This window comes from Argiope bruennichi, chromosome 4, assembly GCF_947563725.1.
Source record: "Argiope bruennichi chromosome 4, qqArgBrue1.1, whole genome shotgun sequence".
NCBI classification, from domain to species: domain Eukaryota; kingdom Metazoa; phylum Arthropoda; class Arachnida; order Araneae; family Araneidae; genus Argiope; species Argiope bruennichi.
The window spans coordinates 30,199,156-30,223,595 of NC_079154.1; the positions used below are offsets into that span (position 1 = coordinate 30,199,156).

General features: G+C 29.1%; 1 protein-coding gene across 1 annotated transcript in view; it reads left to right on the forward strand.

The window, feature by feature from the left end:
• The window catches only part of LOC129966760 (protein O-linked-mannose beta-1,2-N-acetylglucosaminyltransferase 1-like), a 108,120-nt gene extending 88,829 nt beyond the window's left edge, over positions 1 to 19,291 (forward strand). The window contains exon 21 of the mRNA XM_056081319.1: positions 14,853 to 19,291. Coding sequence (XP_055937294.1) covers positions 14,853 to 14,982 — 130 coding nt within the window. The 3' untranslated portion in view covers positions 14,983 to 19,291. The remainder of the gene's footprint in view (positions 1 to 14,852) is intronic.
• Positions 19,292 to 24,440: the final 5,149 nt, after the last annotated feature.

Genomic DNA, 24,440 nt, shown 5'->3' on the forward strand with positions numbered 1-24,440 from the left:
GGTTGTTAAATTATTAATATGGGATTCCTTTCTTTAAAAATGCTTTACATTTCGTGATTTTATACGGTTAAACACATAAATTCAATTAAAATAGTTTATTGCAAATTACAATGTTTATATACTAAGAGATAAAAGTGAAAATGAAAATGCTGCTACAGATTTAATGATTGTTAAAAGCACGTGTGTGAATGTTTTGCTGGAGAGTTTGAATCCCACCATAGTATTTAAAAACATTGTTTCAGATAATGCATCAAATTGAATGTAAAACATTATTAAAGTTAAGGGAAATAGTGTATGGAAAATAAATTTATATCATTAAAAGGTAATTGTGAAATATATGAATATCAATTCCCATCAGCAAGTCATAGCGATTACGGCTAGACTTAAGATTAAGTACCAAAATTGAAAAATTTTCGAATGATTTCTCGCCAAATATAATCGAGACAATTTTTATTGCAATTTTAAAAGCCATTTATTAGCATTTCTGGTATCTCCCAGGATTGCAGACTTTTAGAGAGTCTTTGGAAGATTGGCATGATTTTAACATGTTTGGCGAGAAACCATACATTAATCTTCTTACCACGATTACTTATTTGGCTACGATTAAGCCTATTTTTGCTCTTAATTGAACTTTTTGTTTGAAGCCTATTTCTTGATTTCTTTTATATCTTTTTTCCTCTGACCGAATGTCCTCTTTGGTGACAAGGCGAACTATCTCCAGAACACGTCTAATAATATTTTGCAGCTCTATTAATTGGCTAAGCGAAAAATTTAATTCAGTGCAGCTATAAAAATGTTCAACGAATGAAGCCGTTTAAAATTCGTATGATGTTTTATTTATATTTAACTATTGCCATTCGACAGTTAATAATAAGCTTGCTTTCTGTGTAATACGTTAGCGTTTTATGTATATAGATATTCCTATTAATAATTTTCGCGTATGATTCAAAAGAAATTTATATCAGTTTTTATATCGTGACCTTTAATGTTCCGGAGAACTATATTATTCCTTCATCTATTAATAGATTCTTTCAATTTACATCAGTCTTTTTACTTTCTTTAAATGAATTAAAATGAAAGGAAATGTAGAAAAAATAAAACTCGATTTTTTTTTAATTGTTAGATTTTCTGAATATATAATTATATATAACTTGTACTGCCAATTTTTTCTTATTATTCCTTAATAAAATAAATGAAAAAAAATTATAAAAATGGAGTTGTTCTTTTCAAACAACTATCGCCTTACTTAATTTTTAAATATTTTTATTTCTTCAGTATTAAAATTTGAATAGTTAAAATGTGTAATTAAACTGAATTTTATAAAAATAAAACCTTCAAACCATAATTTATATAATTTTTTCACCCTGTGCAAAGCAAAGATTTTTATTTGTATTTAACATTTATTTAACTTTTTTTTTTTCGTTTTTGTTTCGATCTTTATACGCAAAAATTTCTTTTACTATTTTCCCCCCTATTTCATGAGTAAAATGAATGAAAAGAGAAAAAAAAATAGATAAATAAATTCGTGAATCGTCTGCTTTATCAAGGTGTTTCATGATGGAAGTTTGAATAAGAAGACATGGAAGACCTATTTTATCTTCTTCTTTAAAAATAATAATAATAATAATAATAAAAACGAGAAAAATAAACTGCCATTTATAGTTTCTAGAATTGCTTTTTCTTCTTACTATTTTATTCTCTTCATTTCTTTCAGCTTTCATTCTTTTATTCTGTTCATTTCTTTTGATATCAAACAAAATAAGAATAAAAGATAAAACTGTGAATTTTTTTTAATATTGCGAAGCATGTTTATTGTGTGCTAAATGTTTTTAAAAGCTTTTGGAACCTTAATTAAACGTTCTAAATTACTTTTTTTTTTCCATTTTTTTAAAGAAAAATATTAATAGCTGTTCCAAAAATATAAATATACTTTTTTTCCTCTCTAAGAGTTTTGCTTTTTCTAAATTTGTGGTCGAAATTTTTAATTACTAGTAAATTTTGAATTATTATTTTAATTAACAAATGAGAAATTGCGATAAAAGTTTTTTTTTAATTTTTATTTCAGTTTTGGTGGAATCCATGCCCTTTCCCTTACCCAAAGAATCCCCAAAAATTCCAATTCCATTTTTTAAAACTGTTTTCATGTTTGTAGTTGGATATCAAAATAATGAAATAGTTTGAATAACGCAGCTTATTTCAGCAAAAAGAAGAAAAAAATCATTACAGTTTGTGAAATGAATCTAGAGTATATACATGTTAGCAACAGCAACAAAATACCGGTATTAGTTGTTTTAGAACAAAGAGTGAAGGTGTTTGTCATTTCGATGATTTTAACAAAGCGGCAGTTTCATAGGCATTCTAAATGGTGGGAAATTTCTTGATCTTATATATTGCAGAATGGATTAGGAATTAGAAATCTATATTGTGAGTTTCCATTTAATAGCATATACATGTATGTGCATTAGCGAGTTGGATTACTTTGCAAGAATTTACATTTTTAATTTCTCGTATATACAAAAAGAAACGATTGCAACAACAAAAAATAATAATAAAGTCGAGATTTTGGACGAATCCTTACGTTTCAGATCTTCTTCAGTTCAAAATACATATGTTTAGATGTATATCTCTCTCTCTGTCTCTGAATACAATAACTCAAAACGCTTTGAGCTAGATAAATGAAAGTTGATTTATAGCTTTTGCTCCAAATTTGCATATTTATTTAAAATCAAATTTTTAGTGAAATCTATTCATAAGCTGCCTATTCCACGCTCGGATACAAATTAACACGATACTACAAAACATAAAGAGCTAAATAAATAAAATTCTATACACGAGTTTACTATCTAAAATGTAAACCTGTATCAAATTTGGAGCCAAATTTGTCAAAGGGGTTGGACATCTATCGATCAGAACTTTCTTATGCATGTAGAAACGATAAATAAAAAACGCAGTGACTTAAATCCGGGGGTTTAGAGCCTTGAGTTCTAGCACTTCGTGACACTCTTCTCAAATCGGCAATTCGACTTAAATATACCAAATTTGATATGTGATCTTGTGACTTCGATTATATTCTGTGTCAAATTTTGTCATCAGTTAGTCGGACAAAAGGTGCCTAAAATATATATCTTGTTTTCTGGTGCTATTGTATTAACCATATTCTAGCAATTAATCATTAAAGATCGCAGGCTAAATAGCTTCTTTCACAGTTATTGTTTGCCAATGGAATACGCTTAAAAATGCACAAATACAGGTTTTCTTTATTACGAAGCAGGCAACTGTCATGTGCGAGACTCTGAAAATAAATATCTGAGTACTGAGTGATATTCACTGCCTTCCATACGGTCCATATTTTTATGCTGGAATGGGGAGGAGTGTTACAATGTCGTCCAGTGGATCATGAATTTCAAATTACCTTTTCAATTATTTATTCTTAAATGTGAAATTATGTACACTATGTACAGTAAATTTACTTGTGGTGTAAATTATTAGGCTACTCCGGCGCCTTCCAGCCGTACACTCCGTTGCCTGTGTGGCGGTTTGTTATGAGCGAGGATAGAACCTGGGACCTTGTGGTTCGCAGCTGAGTAACAAGACCACAATACAAAAACTGTTACCCGTGTAGCGTAGCTGTTAACTGCCTTATAAGCTTTCACCACATCTGCCACACGAGTCAAGCAGGGCTTACTATATCGAATATTAGATGACATTCATCAGCGCCATCTGGAGGAACAGAAATATGTAAAAAGGATTTAACATTCGTATTGGAAAGTTTTGAGGGGACCATCCTCGGTGGTTGTAATTTTCGATAGTCCAACAAATTAAAGAATGCTGTAATGTTATCAGACTGGAAATTATCTTTCTCTACAACACATTCATAGATTTCTACTTTTACGAATGTATTCCAGCGAATTAAAAAAAAAATGACTTTATTTCGATTGCATATTGCATTGAAATGAAAATTTATTACAACAGTTGAATCGTGATAACTTTGATATAGCTGTTGACCGATATAAATGAATGGCATGCAATAACATTGGGAACTGTTAAATAAAAGTGCCTTCTGTTTACTTTCTCATATAGGTCAGTTAAAGAAAATATAATAATCGTCAAAAAAAGTTCCAATTCGAGATTTTGACGAATCTTTACGTTTTAGATCACCCTGAGTTAGAAAAACACATTTTTAGAAAATGTCCATCTGTTTGTCTGAATAACTCAAAAACGCTTTGAGCTAGACAGTTGAAATTTAGTAAACCACCACAACCCATCACTTTACACCAAATTTGCAGATTTTTATCAAATTTTGAGTAAAATCTGTTCAGAGGAAGGTTCGACTGTTAATATGTTGACACGATAACGACAGAACGAAGAGAGCTAGATAAATAAGATTTGGTGCACAGATTTAACATCGTTAGAGTGGATATCTACACAAATTTGAATCAAAGTCAACCATGGGTAGATTGTTAGTCGGACTGTATTTTCAGAAACATTTAAATGCGATAATTTAAAAAATGCAATGACTTAAATATATCAGATTCGGTATGGGATTTTATGATTACAAGTGCAGTTCTTTTGTCACATTTTTGTTTCAATGGATTGAGAAAAACGTGTGTAAATTATTACAAATTCGATTTTCAGATACTATTAACGCATGTCAGGAATTAATCGCCAAATAACTCGCCAAGGATGACAGGATAAAGTAAGTAAAAATGCTAAATTCACGCCAAAGTTAATATTTTATGCCAGGGATTAATCGAAAAATAACTCGCCAAGGTTGACAGGATAAAGTAAGTAAAAATGCTAAATTCACGCCAAAGTTAATATTTCATTACTATTGTGCGCCAATGCCATGTAAGATGTTAACTGGCATGACAAGTTTATTAGAGAGTATGCGAGAACGTTTTATGGAGACCATTCCCTCTGGTTGTTAACGATGATTTTAAGAATGAGATGTTTAATACTGAAATTTCGATACAAAATACTTGTGCTTCTATTGAGAATCTACAATAAATATTGGGCATAGTTTTATCAGATTGTCGCCAAGAAGAAAAAAGTGTGGAAATTCTATAGGAATTTTGATTTACGAAGAACCGATATTTGATTTCGGAAGTATTTTCTTTTATTTACATATTTTTATCATCATGGGAGTGACAATATTTTTTTTCTCCAATGCAAACAAAAAAATAGAGATGATTTATTGTTTTTTTAAAAAGAACTCCAAAGCTTATGCATAATTCATTTATTTTTTGTTACGTTCCTATCCACATTTGTCAAGATTCTTATGACTGTATGCTTACCTTTTGGGCGGCGTTGAATTCTATTCCTATAATCCTGTTAAGTTTAAAATAATCAAAAGGAATTAAAAAAGTTTTCACATTTTCAGTATAGAATGTATTAATATTTGAATGCTTCTAAACGTAAAAATTATTCATCACTAAAAAAATTATTAATAGAAATTACGGCCATATTAGTTAGTATTCGTTTTCCTTTATATCATTTTTTTTTTTACTTTCTCATTTATGCAATATTCAAAGAGAAAGGTATTCTAATCATCCAAACAATTCGAACTCGAGATTCTGATAAATCTTCTCGTTTCATACCTCTCTTAGTTCAAAACACTCATTTTTAAATTATGTTTATCTGTAGGTCCGATGAAATTCGACAGAAAAATTTTGTAACATATTTGTACATTTCTATCAAATTTGGAACAAAATCTGGTCAGAAGAAATTCTGTCTGTCTGGTTATCCGAGTACAAATGAACAGGATAACTGTAAAACATAAAAACCGCATAAATAATAAATATCTACCAAACAAACTTTGCATCTAGAATGTAAATTTTTATCAAATTTTGAATCATGTCTATCAAAGTGTTAACCGTCTGTCTGTACTTCCGCACTAATTTAAACGCAGTAACTCAAAAACGCAAAGACTTAAACAAATGAAATTTGATATGTGATCTTGTTACTACAATTGTAGTTATATGTCAAATTTTAGTTTCAATTGGTCTGAAAAAAAATTGCAAAAATAACTTAGGTTTTCGAATACTTGTCTATTAGTTGCTAGCCGCCGAATCACCGACTTTACTTTAGTAACTATTCCATGTAGTAACTAACCAGTCCAATGCAAGGCATTAGCGGTCATATCAAGAGCCAGACTTTTGCGGAAGGCATATTATCTTTATTACAGAGTATACGAGAAGTCTTTGGGGAAACCTTTTCCTATGATTATACAAACATTTCTTTCCTTATTATTTTTGTATTCAAGTTCATACAGCAATTGGGCAAAACTTACTGGTGGTCGTAAATGAAATGAATTCTCCGAACTTATTTGCAGAATATATAGTAAGACAATTTAAAATATTTAAAAATATGGAATCAGCCATGTTTGGATAAATAAATGCATGTAGTATGAATATGTAAATTGAAAAGCTGCCATGAATTTTGTAACTGGAAATATTTTAAACGTTTTAGAAATATTTTTTTTTTTATTTAAATCGATGTCTACAAATCTTTTTTTTTTTTTTTTTTTTTTTTTTTTTTTAGCTAGAAGTGTTTATTTTTTATGCGTGTGCATGTAAGTATGCGCGTGTGCGAGAGAGGAAATAGGATATATTTTATGTACAAACGATTTTGTATCACAATTCAGGAAATCGAGTTTCGAATTTTCTGCGATTTTAAAAGTATTTTAGAATAACTAAGCCATTTGTTTCTCTTACAGCTGTGTAAATCCTTTGCTTTCAATTTTTCTAACAATTCCTTTGCTTGATTCAATCTTATTTGCTTTTGTCGAATATTTTCTGCTGCCTATGAAATTATAATTTAAAATATATTTTTCAATCAAGCTTTGATTAATTTAAAATTTTAAAAACTGCTGACTATATCCAGAAATTTACATGACTTCCACGCATTTTTTTTTTTTTTTTTGTAAAATTAACCAGGATTTTCTTATAGTTATTCAGCTATAAATTGCAACTGAAAATTTTTAATCCGTTAGTCCTAATTTCTTAACACCCGCATCACTGTGAAATTATTTCTGTATAAATTTATCGAAGGTAAACCTTAAGTCCTCTCCGTTATGATATCTTCAAATATCCCAACAAATTCACTGCAACCGTTTCTGTAATACATCCTACCATTTTCCGCCATATCTAAAACTTAAGTTATTCAAAAGAAAGGAACTGCTTTGTATTCACGAATTGAGTTGCGAAAAAACTGTAAGTCGACTTGAAGAGAGTATCTCCTAACATTGCTACCCCTTTTTTTCCCCCGTCCTACCCTGACCACAAAAATTCTTTTTAGTTTTTATCGTCTTTCACCAAACCCGAGAAGAGTTTGTCTTTTTTTTTTTTTTTTTTTTTTTTTGCAAGTTGATGGCAAAATCAATTCTTTTCGAGAGATCTTTGCATTAACCCCCCCCCCTCGAGTGAGGATCACCCTCTGTTTGGTTTAGTTGAGTAGCACATGTAAATTTTCAGCAGTCAAGTAAGGGAAGGGGAAAAAAATGATTTTGATTAAGTTATTCCTTTATTTTTTCCTCCCTTTCCTTCTTTTTTTCCCATAAGCTGACGACATTAGTTATTTTTGAAAAATTTGTGTTTTCCCTTGTTCAAATAAGTACACTTTATATTTCACTTATGTTTTTTTTTAAATCTTTTTTTCCCTGTTTCTTTTGTTCGCTTCTGGGAAATGGAGGAGTTTTATTTTGGATTCTATTTTTAGAAAAATGGCGGCGTCATGCGCCAATGGGATTTCTTAATTAGCCTTCTAATTATATTTTATGTATTAAAGTGAAAAAAAAAGTACTTTGAGGCTGATATTTTATACTGTTAAAGCGACATATACTGCTGCTAAAAGTATCTTTTCTATCTATATTTAGTGATTTAATTTCATGCGTTTTGCTAATTTTTATGTATATATTTGTTATTTTTATAAATGTTTCGTTAGATGATCGTTAGAAAATGTCATATATTTCCATGTAATGGCATAAAAAATTCATGTTGGCATGTAATTAGAAACCAACTAGTTATAAGATTTATTTATTTTCGGAAAATGAACTATTACAATGCTTTTAAATAAAGTTTTAGTGAAATAAGTAAAGTACACTCCTGAGTATCCGGTTCGTGACTATCCAGCCTTGTTTCCTTTTATCGTAATTAAATGAGGAAGGCAAGGCGTTGGAAGCGGGCTGAAATGCAGAGGCAGTCATCTATTAAGGACTTTTTCAAAAACTAAAAGCTGTAGGTTTCGACTGTTATCATAAGGTTACAGTTTGAGTAAATTTTTTTAAGAAGCAGGCCTACGATTACCTTTTAATGTTTTGTTTGTTTCCTGCATTGAATTTAGGCATTCCAGAATTTATGTTAAAATGTCAACAGTTTATATCTTTTAACTTACCTTTTCTCTAATAAATTCTTGAAATGTGCTGCAGTGCGGTATACAAACATATATAAACTACCAGTACAGAGCCATCTATTTTAGCTCGACACGTTATACCGGCAACTGCTTCTATGGTTCACCGGGTTGCCCCTGTGTTCACGTTATACCGGCAACTGCTTCTATGGTTCACCGGGTTGCCCCTGTGTTCACGTTATACCGGCAACTACTTCTATGGTTCACCGGGTTGCCCCTGTGTTCACGTTATACCGGCAACTGCTTCTATGGTTCACCGGGTTGCCCCTGTGTTCACGTTATACCGGCAACTGCTTCTATGGTTCACCGGGTTGCCCCTGTGTTCACGTTATACCGGCAACTGCTTCTATGGTTCACCGGGTTGCCCCTGTGTTCACGTTATACGGGCAACTGCTTCTATGGTTCACCGGGTTGCCCCTGTGTTCACGTTATACCGGCAACTGCTTCTATGGTTCACCGGGTTGCCCCTGTGTTCACGTTATACCGGCAACTGCTTCTATGGTTCACCGGGTTGCCCCTGTGTTCACGTTTTACTTGACTTGTTTTTTTTTGTTTGTTTGTTTGTTTGTTTTTTTGTTATCCGGCCTGCCTTTCCTCCACATTAGACCGGATATTCGGGAGTGTACTGAATATATAAATGTTTTTAAATGGAAGAACGAAAATTAAGTTCTGAAATTGTGTGGTTTGTTTTTTCTTGTGATCTGTTAAATTTTATGTAGTTTGAGCTATGTACAAGTGAAGTAAAAATTAAATATTTCCATTATTTTTTAACTTATTCGGTTTTTTTCCTAACATTGAAAATTGTACTAAATTTTCATTATATAAGCAGTTTTTTTCCCCCGAAAACCAAAGACAATGAGTGTATTTCTTTTTTCTTCTGATAGTGGCTTTTCAAGTCTGTTTTAGCTATTTGGTACAGTAAAATATGTTTATGTATCATTTTTTTTAAAAAATCGTCTCCGAACCTAGTCGGATACCTTAAATTGATTGCTCTCAAACATGCTATGGTTTTATTCCCTTGTTAGATTCCTTATTTTCTACACTAATTCATGAACATATTTTGTAATTTCAAAGATAGCCATTTTTTTTTATAATTTAGATCAAATGAATAATTGTTATGTCTTTAAAGTTGAAGCATCACATACGAATTGAAATACTTGCTCAGTTTTCTCTCATCTTCTGCTAATTGCAAAAAAACAAGTATCAATTCTTCTAGAATGCTTTATATTCAGGAGATTGAAACTCATTAGCGCTGTCTATCGGTTCTCTCTCTAGATCTCTGCCTTGCATTAACAAAGAAAAGTTCCCTCTCACTGAGAGAGATAGCAGATACTACTTTGTGACTAAAATTCTCTTTTCTCTTTTTTTGTCTACCAATTTTCTTCCAATTCATTGTTCAGGGACAAAAGTGCCTCTGTCAAGCTAATGGCGTTAGTCCCTTTTTACTGACTTCTTTGGACGGGATTTTCGGACTGGAGGGCGAAATGATGTTAACGGGACAGAAACTTTTCTTTGCCGACTCAGTGTACTTAACTGAAAGAATGCCGTATATCCGAATGAGTCGGCTCTGTTCTTTCGTGATCTTTGCTTTTAATACTTAGTGTTGATTGCTACAATCTCAGATGATGTTGCAGGCATCATATATGAAATCTAGTTTTAAATCCTAATTAATCTTCTAATTTTTATCTTTATTTAGCCCTATAAACTTCATTCTAAAATGGTCATTTATTTCCAGATCCAATTTTTTTATTTAATTAATTTCACACTCGCTTTATAAATCTGATTAATTCAGCAGGTTCTCACACTCTAAGTGAACGGATAAAAATTCCTAATGCTTGCAAACTTCTTTGAAAAATACCTAAATTTCCCTATCTTAAAACTAATGGTGTCAAAGAAATCCATATCAAAATCTCACTGTAAAACCACTGAAGGGAAAAAATTCGGTCTCTTTTGCTCTTCTGCTCTTAAGTTGCGATGTAAACGGACGTCAGTTTTATCATCGCTTCTTGTATATAAAATGTCTCCCTTGATGAAATAAATCGAAGTGTTAAAGTTTTCAAAAAATTTCTTCTATTATATATATATATAATATTGTATTTACTTAATAATAATGTATAAATGTTGATTAAGCTGAGTGCTATCTGCGATTCCCCGTTAATACTTTGGGAAAATTTACTACCAATCATGTTATTTTCTCGTACACGCAGTATTCTGATGATAATTAGGTGTGTGCCAAAAGTGGCGTTACACCGGTAAAAGCTCATAAATAAAATTTAAAAAAAAAATAGAATTTAAATAGCTATCAAAGGACTAGCTATTCAAAAAATTTTTCTCATAATCTTGTGTACTAGAAGCTAAAAACAGCCAAAGGAAAAAGAAAAAAAAAAGGATCAGGCATTAAAAGAAAAAGTGGAGTGGTCTAAATAGCCCAAACATAAGAGTCTACATAATATTCCAACAACATCATTGGAACATAATTTGTAAATAATAAAATTTAACGAAGACAGGCAATTTAAATTTAGAAAACAGAAAAAAAAAGTAAAAAAAGCAAAGAGAAAAATATAAATAAACAAAAAAAAGTGAAAAAATAAAAATAAACAAATGAAAAAATAAACAAACAGAAAAATAAATATATACAATGGCTCAGTCTAAGGTAGAGTCTATGAATCAGGAACAAAAGGCCAGATAGAGTTATTTTTGCATTTATTTTTCTTGTACTCACTAGATACTGTGCACTTTTAACAGTGCTCGGCAAACCAGGATAAATTATTGTTCAATTTGGAAAACTTTGTTTTCATTATGATATAGGAAATCCAAAATATTTTGAGCTTCTGAAGTCAATTTATTGTTTAATAGAATTTGGGAAATATTTAGTTGAGGTTTAATAAGTTTTCTCAAATGATGAAAAATAGGGCAATGGAAAATATAGGGTGGAATGTCATCATAATCATTACCACATCTACAACTACAATTTCCCAAACAGAATCTTTTAAGATAATGCGGGCAAAGTTCATGGTTTGTAGTTAATTGGGCTAAATATTTATTGTCAATACATCTATTTCTTTTTACCTGAGAAAAGATACTGAAAGTAAAGCGGCCTTTTTTCATTATTTTCCCATCTTAATTGCTATTCATCGATGAGAATTTTACGAAGACGAGTTTTGATTGTTCTTTCAGATTCTCCAAGGTAATAGTCAATTGCAGGTTTAAATGAAGCAGCTTTGGCAGCCAGATCGGCTAGTTCATTACCTTTGATGTCAATGTGGGCTTTAACCCAATGTAAAGAAATATTACCATCTACCAGACTTTTAACATCTTCTACTGAATTATTTTTGGGACTGAATATTTGAAGAGGCTTTAATACACTAAGGCTGTCCGTGAATAGGTGATAATGTAAATACGGTTTATTATGGTTTTTCCAATTTAAAGCTTGCCAAATTGCAAAAAGTTCTGCTTGAAAAATTGAACAGTGCTTTTCAAGCCTATACTGAAACTCTTCAATTTTATCTTTGCCCACAAAAACACAAAAAGCCACACCAACTTGTTCATTCATTTTCGAACCATCTGTGTATATGGAATGCGGAGCTGTCACTGCAGAAACATCCCACTGTGTCTTTTCAATCTTACTGGAGTGATCCCATCTATTTTCATAACTAATCATTTTAGAGCCCTGAATTGTTTGGCCAAAAATAGTGATGTCTTTATGGTAATTTTTTATCCAATACCAAGCGGTTTCAATATCACATATCAGATCTACTGTTTCAAGTCCACTAATTATTTGTAGAGCTGCTGTCAGGACTGTCGCGTGGGTATTAAGCGCCCTTGTTCAAATTGAAATTTGGAGCCCCTTTATGGGATTCTGTTGCACTTTTATAAAGTGCTGCAAACTATATGTGAAATACTCTTTTATATTATTCAAAACTTGACTTTCGAACTGAAAAGCTTTAAAATTATAATATTAAAACACGTTTGTCTTATTGTTTATTGTTTTTTATTATTACTTAAATTATCTTTATTGTTTTTTATTATTTCATAAATTTTAAAAACAAGACAAGGATAAAACATTTTTTAAGTAAAATATAAAAATTAGAAAATATATTTAAATATGGATTCTCCTAGCTTTAGCAGCTACAAACGCTCATATCAATTCCTTTATATTTAATTTATCCAAAATTTCGCTCTCTATGGATATAATTGACAAGTCCGGTAAGCTCTCCTGCTCCATGGTAGATCGCATGTAGTTTTTTTTATAATTTTCAGTTTTGAAAAACTTTGTTCTCCAGTAGCCGCCGAAGCTGGAAGGATTAAAGAAATCCGTAAAGCTATTCCAATATTTGGAAATGTATCGGTAAGATTGTTTTCATAAACATCGGTAAGATTGTTTTCATTTAAAATATCAATAGGTGGCATATCCTCTTTGGTAAAACATCACAAAGATAAGGGTATTCCCTGTTAATTCACTGGCACACTCACACGGTGGTGCCGCCACCATCATTACGAAAAAAAAGTAAACTAAACAACGACGTTCAGCCGCAACAGCTTCACAGCACATAAAGAATAAATATATTCCGATACAAAACATTCCCAATACCTGTTGTTACATGTTACAAATTCTTATATTTTTAACACGTTCCGTGTGGTAGCACTAACTCTACACGGAACGTGTTTTTGTTGTTCGTATCGGCAATCAAATTTTATTTTACACAAACGAAAACAACCTGCAGGAACGAAAATAAAAGTAAAACTAAATTAAAATATAAAATAAAATTTAAATCTCATTTTATTGCTTAGAAAATACAAAACATGCAAAATTGCTAGCGTATAATTAACAACTTTTATTTAAGTAACATTAAAAAAAAACTATAAATACTATAAATTTTGGCGCCCCCGTGGCCCAAGCACCCTTGTGTGGTGAACAATTTTGCCACCCCTACGCGGCGGCCCTGGCTGCTGTAGATGTTGTTCGAAAAGCCCCCGTTATTACTAACAGTGCTTGACGTTGTACACTATTGATCTTTTGCCTTTGTCTATTAGTGCCCTTCCACCAGGTTGCAACTGCATATACTAAAATTCTTTCCAGGGCTCTTTTGTATATAATTTTGACAATTTTTCCTGTTATTCCTCTATTGTATTTGGCAACTGTAAGTCTATTTAAAATTTTAGTCATTTTGTTTCGAACATGATAAAATAGTTTACGTAGTATAGAGAGAATATAGTAATCGTCAAAAAAATTTGAACTCGAGATTTTGACAAGTCCCCACGTTTTAGACCTCCTTGATTTCGAAAAACACATTTTTAGAAAATGGTTGTCTGTCTGTCTGTGACAACGTGAACTTTTTTGTTCTCTTCACGCCGTACTGCAGAAAGGTGATTGTACTTAATTTTGTTCAAATTCCATCCATTCATTATCGAACAAATAAAAGAAATGCTTTGAATATATGAGCAGATAGTCCATTGCATGCTCTTAGTATATTGACCCAGATATACTAATGATTCTTTGCGAGAAAATATCATAACTAAGATATAGTAAGGATTAGTATATTAACTAAGATATAGTTCATTGCTATCTTTTATTATCTAACTTAACTACTCATAAAATAGGTGATTATGTTAAAAAGTCGATTTTTAAAAAAATTTAATATTGTTAATGCTTGAACAGATTTGTTTATAAAACTATTGGATTTTTTTTTATCTAGATCTATTTTTGGGGGAGTTAATTGATTTTTTTTTTATTTGCATTTATATATTTTTTACTTGATTTTACATCTTTAGATGCTATTTTCTCAAGTTCTAATTTTTGATAAAATTTTCTTACGTATAAAGCTTTATAAATTAAAATTATTGCATACTTTTTTTTGCTCATGATAATCATTTGGTATAGTAATTTATCAATATGTTATGCAATACCTGAACTCCAGAATAAGTCATCGATTCATTTAGAAATATTTTGTAATTGTTTTAGTGCTTTACACTGTAAAAAAAAAAAGTGAAAATCTGGTGTTAGTTATCAGTCGAACCCCAATATTCGAAGAATGAATAGAAATACAGCTTATTTTTTAAATTCAAATTCAGGAACTAAATAATATATTTCTTAAGCAATCTGCGAAATTTTAAGCAAATCATTTGTTAAACTTTTAAACTATAAGATTTTTTTTTTTTTTTTTGCTTTATACGTCTTTTTAGCCAAAGAAACGTCCTTTTTTTTTTTTTTTTTTACCATTTTTGAAAACCTGTTACACCTTAACTAGTATATTTTGGTTTCATTTTTTTTTTTTTTAATCTTCAAAAATATAACAATTTTTGAACGTTTTTAAGAAAATTCTTGAACATTGTCATATGCTTTAAATGCATCATTGGCTCCAACTTACCTACTAAATATAACCACCCTTTTATTGTAAGTCATGTTGTTTTAACGTTTCCTAATTTTATATATATGTTTATTTCAGATTTATGTTGAAAGAAAGTCCAACTATCCTGGTAGGTTCCAAATCCCCCTTCTTCCGTTTCAAATCCAAGGACAACCCAGTTCTCAAATACGACTCGCAGCTAAATAGCATCGTCAGTGTGGTCGTCTGATTCGTCGGCTGCTCAAATTATAGAAGACCCATAAAAGACATTTGATTGGTGGCAAGATTGTTCCATTGTTAAGTAATCAATTCCAAGAAACAGTTGCAGTTGCGATTACCTTTTGTTTGGTGTAAGTTTATTGTTGATAAGACGCCTTAGGAGAAAGTGTGTCGTTTCTCTTCTCTGCGGTCTAACCTTATCCATTCATTTTCGATAGAAACTCTATATCGAAAAAGAAAACTACTTCTGCTGGCCAAAAAAACATTCATCATATACCAGCATTGAAGTAAATCGATTGATATTTTCTTCCAAAAAAGGAAGGAAAAAAGAAATGAATCATTGTATGAGGGAAAAGCTTTATCTCAAATCGATTATGTATGTAATTCACGCGTAATCTCATTTTGTATTGATTTATCTCAATTGAAGATGATTTTTTTTTGTGTCAATTGCTTAATTTTTGTGGTTTTTTGTAAAATGTGAATTAAGTATTGAAAAGTACTTAGGAAGTTGTCGCTAATGAAAAATCAAAGTAAGCGTTTTGTATTTTGATTTATTTTTGTATGCTTTTGTATCGAAGACGGCTAATTCTACGTGTGCTTGATTATTTCAGTGTTTAATTTATAAAAATTATTTTTAACAAGTAAGTGGACAAAAGAGACAATTATTTATGAAATACATGCAAATCAGTAGCAAAGAACAAAGTTTTACATGGAGTTCTTTGCTTTGCTATTTTTAATTATCATTTATGAAATAATACATAAAATTGTATATGTTTATCTTATTATTTACATTGGATGTTAAAAAGTGCAATTACCTGTATTTCAGATGTATGAATATTGTTTGTATTTCTTAGGAAAGAGTGGTGAAAAGTACTTAAGAAATTATCATTAACGAAAATCAAAATAAATATTGTATTTTAGCATATTTTTTGTGTTATTGTGGTGTTTGCAAATAAATAAATAAAATAAATATTGTTAGAGAATATTATTACTATTATATGCATTAGTTTTATCTATATATAAATATTTGGTGTATAGCAATTATATAGCCAGTTTGTTAAAATGCTGCCATTTCTATTTTATATTAAGTCGTGTATAACCTAGAAACGCAGTCGTTTAATCAGATTTTATTATTGTCATTTGTGCTGCTTCAAAAATGTAAAACTGTTACAATTACATTTTTTTTTCTTGGAACTTTTTTAAAGATGATTTAATGTAACTGAGTTTTTCTATATCTGGTAGTTCCTAATTCTCCTGTTACTAAATACATTTTTGTTTGGTCATATTGCGAGTAAATGTCTTGAATATATACAAAATCACTTCTTGATTAACGCCCACCTCTAACATTCCACTGCGTTGAAATATATAAATTTATTGTTTAAAAATGAAATTTTTTTATAAATACATTATATAAGGTTAAACAAGCTTGAATCTCAAAAATTTATTATAACAGCAATCTGTCAATGTTGCAATGCCTTATCTTGATCAGTTTGTAATTCGATTTTGAAATAACAAATATTGATGACTTGTCTTAATATTCGCTTCCAAGTTACGTATGTACTAAAAAAATTAGAATAGAACATATTAGTGTTTGCTTTTATAATTTTTTCATTCTAATTTCTTATTCACTGAAGCATTAATTTTATTGCTTCATTTACCAGTACTTTAAGCTTTTTTTTTTTTAAATTTAGCACACGTTTAAATTTTGAATTTATGGATTCAATGGAATTCTCTGGTATTCAAATAACATACATAATGTACATAAAAAATTCTGGCTCATGATGTAAATATTTAAAATATTAAAAATAATAAGAATTATAACAGCTTCTTGATAAGTTTCTGCTTTAAAAGTGGCTCCTGAAATATCTCAGTGCTTTTTAATGGTGATTCTTAGCCCACTGTTTCTGAATTTTTAAATCTTTTCTATAAACACATTGCCTTACAATGTGTGTTGTTAAAGTTATCTAAGTAAAATGTAAATTTAGTGAATTTTTTCAAAAATAGGCAAATGTTGTTAATTTAAGTGCTTGTATTAGCTCTTTTTAGTATTCTTTTAATTCCTTAATATGACATATCATTATACAATTATTTACTATATCACAAACTGAAAATTTCCTTTTATTATTTGAATATCTCAAAATGCATGGGATTTCATATTTTAAAACTAGACATTTTTTTTTAAAAAAATGTCTCATTGTTTTTATATCAAAATTAGACGACTATCAGTAACTCATATACTCAATTTTAAATAAATTGCTAATTTATCTCTCAAACTTTTAGAGACTTTATTTTCGATCGGAAAAACTAACAAAAATATCTTAAGTTAGTTAAAAGGCAAATTAAAAATTCTATTTCTGATGTGTACTAAAATGTAGGTAGTACTTAAATCGTTCTATTACAGTGTAAATGAAACCATTTCAAAATCCTATAAAACATTTCTTTCGAATGATATTGTATTGAATATTAACATCTTAAATTATATGTGTTTGTTCCTTTAAAGGATACACTTCATTTTCCACTTGTCTTGTTCTTCCCTACTATGTATTTTTGATGTATTATATATATATCTATTTGTCATGTCTGGATATTTCTTTTGCCTAGAATATATTTTTTGTTACAGTTGTGCTGCAGAATATAAAATTTACCAGCTGCATCTGATAAAGTGCCTCATTTTATTATATTTTTTCCCATGCAATTAAATTTATTTTAGAGAAACTATGCTTATATTCCTGTCTTTGTTTTTGGAAGTTATTTCATTGAAATATTGCTAGTCTTTTTCTATAAACTGAAAACAGATATAATATGCTTGTCATTGTACTTATCTAGTCTTTATTACAGAATTGTATTTTATTATTTTTAGTTAAAAGATATACATTATTAAATTTTATACTGATAAAATTATTTAGTCTTATTTGTTGTACTTTTAAAATTTGTATAATTGATAAATTTTTGTTTTTATTGGCATTAAATATTGAAAATCTTTTGTAATTATTTATTAGTACTATAAGAACCAAAGCAAAATAATGTATAAATGCTTCAAATAAAATAGCTTTCTGTCTTCCACTGCAAATAAAATAAATTATCACCCAAGTTATCATTTAAAATAGTATCTAATATACCTAACATTTAGTGAACTTTGAAAACTATTGCCTGTATGTGAAAAGAAAAGCTAGTTTACTCATAATATTAAAAAAAAGGAGAATTTCTAAATTGAAAATATGTTTCAAAGTAATAATCATAAATGTAAAGAAAAATTATTCTGATGGAAATTATATATATTATATGTAATTCTTATAATTAATTTTTATAAATACAAATAAACCATAATAATTCCACAACACCAAAATAATTGGTGTTATAATAATTTTATGTATTATAACACCAATATATAAAATAAAATGAAAGACAGCTGAAGATAGTGGAAGGAAGCCAAATTTGTATGAAAAAGTTCAGTTCAATCCTTTTCTTGATGTCTTTGCATCTGTTTTCCTTCCTTATGAAATGGAGTATTTCTGACAATTTTCCAGTTAATACCCTTTGCATTTTGGTCAGTTTTAATTGTAAATGACAAAAAAAAAAAAAAAAAAAAAAGTGAATGAAAACTTCAATGAAAAAATATTTGATTAAATCTATGTTGGAAAATAAAAATGTCTGGTTAGGGCATACGTGTTTTATAATATTTAGTCAGTGATGAACAAATTATATTGACTGTTCAGTGCCTATTCTGAATATGCAATAATCTAAAAGTCAATTTATAAAATCATAACAAAGGATAATATAAAATTTGTATACATGATTGAATAATTCTCATTTTTTTATTATGTCTTCAATTAATAGTAATTAAAAAAAATTTTAAATATGATTTTTTTTATGAAAATTATTTCATTTCAGATGACTACTTAATTTTTTTGGCAATGATTCTAAAGAACAATTAAATCATTTTAGTTCCTTTCATATAATCATTTTATTGTGCTTTTTGTTTTGTTGAGCTATTAAATTGCATATCTAAGGGTTTTTGGGTTCTAATTTTTTGGTTCATATGTCTATGCATGTTAAAGATATCAACATTATGAAATAATATTATGTCATGCATTTTGTAATAAATGTTACTTAAAATGAAATACTCAACTTGAAATGTTAATGAATTCTCAGTGCCTGTAAAGAAACAGATATGTGATAAAAATCTTGTTTTCGAATCTTAGCGATTGAATTCTTGTATGACAGATTTATTTTTAATGAATTTATTTTATTGTTAGTGTGTGTCTTTGTATGTATACTAGTCGGAAAAGGGAAAATTATTTATTATGTATATTTCAGAAATAAAGGAAATATTTATATATCAATGGTTATGCTACTTTTTTCAGTTTTCTATGCTACAAGTTACATTAAAAAAAACATTTAAATGGTCAGATATATTAATATGAAGTTGAAGTTAAAAGGAAATATTTATATATCAGAAGAATAAGGGAAATATTTATATTTCAATGGTTATGCTACTTTTTTCAATTTTCTATGCTACAAGTTACATTAAAAAAAACATTTAAATGGTCAGATATATTAATATGAAGTTGAAGTTAAAAGGAAATATTTATATATCAGAAGAATAAGGGAAATATTTATATATCAATGGTTATGCTACTTTTTTCAATTTTCTATGCTACAAGTTACATTAAAAAAAACATTTAAATGGTCAGATATATTAATATGAAGTTGAAGTTAAAAGGAAATATTTATATATCAGAAGAATAAGGGAAATATTTATATATCAATGGTTATGCTACTTTTTTCAATTTTCTATGCTACAAGTTACATTAAAAAAACATTTAAATGGTCAGATATATTAATATGAAGTTGAAGTTAAAAGGAAATATTTATATATCAGAAGAATAAGGGAAATATTTATATATCAATGGTTATGCTACTTTTTTCAATTTTCTATGCTACAAGTTACATAAAAAAAACATTTAAATGGTCAGATATATTAATATTAAGTTGAAGTTAAGAGTACATAGCTGTAAGCGGCTGAGTAGCTGACAAATTTTATGATGCGTATTTGTTCAAATCTTAAATATGCTAGAAAAGATCTTCAGGAAATTAAACTATTTCGAACCCACAATCTCTAGAAATTAATTTTTTATATCGTGAAACTTTATAAAATATTGATTTCTGTAGTTTAAAATTTGTTCTATTATATTAATTTTTTATAAAAATAAGAAAAATACACGCCACATCATTTCTCCTGATCTTATTTTATGTTGTCACCGTCGTAACAAATAAAAATAATTAAAAAGTTAACTAATAATTTATATCATAATATGCAAATCTAATAAGAACAATAATACAGAATTTTGAACTATGGTATCTAACATAGTAATTTCTTTAATTTTGCATTTGCTTAACTCTTTAACATAAATTTTACCCGAAAAGGAAAATTTTCTTTAGCTTTTTTTTTATTTCATCAAAAATGTGCGATAATTTTTTAAAATATTTTTTTCGTCATTAGACATATACGACAATTTTTTTTCTGGTATTAAAAAATTGCATTCATGATAAAATAATTGTTTTTGCTGGATAGAAGTGCAAATATATAGGGCCAATACCTGCTTACAAAAAATAAATTTGTACGAACTGCTGTGGACTACATTTAAATGACCCGTACTTCAGCTTTTAATTAATTTTTTTTCTCAATGTCATTTTTTTTTTCAATACGTTTCAAGAAATTATTTTCCTTTTAGAGTGAGTATCAAAGACATTCTTTTCTTTGACTCTTCAGACGATTCTTTTAGTTCATTCAGATGATTCGACGGTTAAAATGTACGCTGTGCTCGATATGTTGTTACTCAGGTTTAAGAAGGAAGTTTTTTAAAACAGAGTTGCTGACTTTGTATTGTATATTCTTCGTAGCGTAATACCTTTTCAAATGAAATAAAGTGGAAATTTCCTCCACAAATTCATATCCACTTTGATAAATATGGAGATACTTTTTGGAAAATTTTTGAGTCGGATTCATCAATCTCAAGAACTTGACTTTAAACGTTGAACACGTGCTCTTTTACATCTTTTCACGTTGCTTGATAGAATGGGCATTTAGGAGAGAGTGTGGTGTCTTTTATTTCCAAAAATATTTTACATTTTTTTAGACTTATTTTTGTAGCCAGAATATTCTAGTCTCCGGTTTTGTTCGAAACTGTCGATATAAATAGTTTTTTATATGAAATTGAAGGCATTATCCTTGTTGTTCCAATCTTCTCAAAACCACTTTTCGTGCATTTAAAAAATCAAATATCAACAATGTTAAGAAACGCAGATATGCAAAGCATAATCAAAATCAAGGAATAAAGTGCTCATTATGCATTTTTGAGATAATTGCTAATTGTTACTTCTTAATAAAAATTGTTATCATTCCTCTTAAGAAATTAGGCATTTAATTTATGAAATAAATTGAATTCGTTTTTAAAATTAATTTTCTCGTTTGCATTTTACTATCAGATTTGAAGTGTTCTTTCCTCGAGGATTTGTGTCATATCTCTGAATTAGTCACTTCAATCAGCATTTAAATTAAGCGCTGTGTAATCGGAATCTTATGATTTTGTCCATACGATATATAGAAAATGTAACGTTTCACAAAATGCAAAATCTTACATATCAATTTAAAAACAATTGAATTTAATGCTGATTTCAATATGAAAAGCAAAATTCAAATATTTGCAATACAAAAAAGTTGAGCGGCAATAATTATCTAGATACCTTACCTTATTATTATACCTTAGATGCTGATGACTGCAGTGAGTTATCAGTACTTAGTAGAGTCTTGGTCTTGGTCTTGGTCTTGGTCTACCCCACGACGACCCGACTAACCGGAAGGATGTAAGACCTTGAAAGTAGTACTTAGTAGGTTAGCCTTTATTTTTTATTACAGCTTTACAGTGAGGTTTCATTGAGCTGACGAGAATTTTAAGCTCTTCCTTCGTCATTGCATGATGCCAGGGAACAATTGCAGCCTCAATTAGTTCTCCTTTTTTTGATGAACGCTTCATATGTGCAAGAGTTTTCAAACGGTGCCATAAGTTCTCAATAATTTTGATGTCAGGACTGTTTCCTGACTATTATAACAACTCAATGCTCTTTGTACTAAACCACTCTTTCGATATTTTTGCTGTGTGGCAAGGAGCTGAATTCTGTCGAAAAATAAATGATGCGTTGTTGGGAAAAAGATCGTTGATGAAAAGTGTCAGTTTTGACTCTAGAGTAGCATCAATGTATTTTCTTGCATTTAATGTCTCATCGATAACATGATGGGGGACCAATACCGTTTGCTGGCATGTATGACCAAATCATAACACAAACTGAGTTCTTCATAGTTGCCTGAAGGCAGTCAGGATGTAGCATTCAGGCAACTATGCTCTTCACCTTATTCTACGTCTTACATATTTTCACCATCACTTCCGAATAATAATATCTTTGTTTCATCACTCCGTATAACTTATGACCATTGATCGTCTATCCCATTAATGTGTCCCTTTGCTCACTGTAATATTTTTATACGCTGCTGTAAACTGAGATAAGGATTTTTTCATTGAATTCTATCTCCGAGTCCAACATCTAATAATCTTCTGATTATTCTTGAATTGGTATAAATGCCAGCATCATTCAATTGACTTCTGATGGCCGCTGATGACATTATTCTAATTTTGAGCACAGCCTTTTTATTATTCTGTCATCAATAGATTTGGTGCACCATTTTCATCCATTTCCTGCTTTATTTTTTTTTATTGAATTTGTCTTCTGATATAGTAAAAAAAAACTTTCGGACTTCAGATGTAGTCATTGAACCATCTACCTGCCTTGCAATTTCAGCATAGGAAAGACCACATTCATGTAACACAATAATCTTAGTTCTCTTTCTAGGTATCCAATCCATTCTTTTTATTTTATGTCATTTCTTCTTGATTAAATATTAGAAATATTTAAAAAATTCCAACTATATATTAAAAAGTTTAACAAAATTTCTAACTAGCAATTTGATTACATAAAAATCAGTCTTTCTTCTACAGTCTTATGACTTGTTCAACTTTAAACATGATGTCAGCTTCTGCTAACAGTTATTAACATTTGATTGGTTCCCAGAAGAAGAACAGTGATTTGTCAGGAAAGTTAGAATCCCCTATTACAATCCCCTTCATCACTGTCTTTGTTATTCAGATTAAAGTACGAATAACTATTTTGTATTGCAAATATTTGACTTTTGCTTTTCGTATTAAAATCAGCATTACATTCTCTTTAAAATGATATGTAAGAGTTTGCATTTTGTGAAACGTAACATTTTCTATTAGCATACAAAGTTAGAAAACATAACGAGTTTCAAAAGTGTCCAGAACATTGGCGGCACTGTAAATTTAACAAAGGTCCTTGACCAGCTCGCTTTTCCTCTTCTGTCAAAATAATTATTTTCCAATAAATCTAATACTGTGAGTTCTTCGGCGTAAGCGTTTTTTAATCGCTTTAAAGCAATACAGGAAACTTGAAATTTCTCGTTAAATATCAATCTCCGTTTCAAAGAATCATTAAAAATAAATTATGTTTTTGTTTGCTATAATGTGAGAACATGATGTTGTTTTGGTTAGGAGGTTTTGAAGCTTGAAATCTTATAGGAAATGAATATTGAAGCTCGAAATCGCACAGGCAATGAATAAAGCATAAATGACAATTTTCATCATCATCTTTTAATCGCATATATTTTTTTACCTGCTTTTACCAATAATGCATTTTTATAATTTCACTTCTTTTTTTTTAATTAAGTTCTTATGTATAAGTTTCTTGTCAATCAGGAAAACTATAGACTATTTGTGGATTTACTATAAAATGCATTTTGCACCGAATACGATGTAAATTTCTAGAGTCAAAGAAGTTCAGAATTTGAAAGAAATCAAAAATGGAATTTCCAATTTGTTTTATACCATTCATTAGTTTTACCAACAATTTACAAGTCACTGTTTTTCATTTTCTGAAGTAAAAATTTATTCGTTAAGTGGTATAATAATTAAAATTGAATATATTAATATAAAAAATATAAATAATTTTTATTAAACAAAAAAAATCCAATATAATATTCCATTTCCTTAATATGGAATATTTTTTTTAAATATACATCTATTAAAACAATTCATTATTAACATTATACATTTTAATATATATTTAACAACATTATATTTTTTTATTATGATTATATTTAATTATATTTTTTAAATATATATTTTCATCATTAACATTATATTTTGTTTATATTTTTTTAAATATATATATATATATTCATTATTAACATTCTATTTCCTTAATATCTTCTTTTAAATTCTTATTTTTTATCGATGATTATGAAGAATAATTTCAGAACACAGACGATTTAGTTGTTTTTGCATTCAAATTACTTTTGGCGAAGAAAAAATAAATAATCATGTTTACCTCTAATTT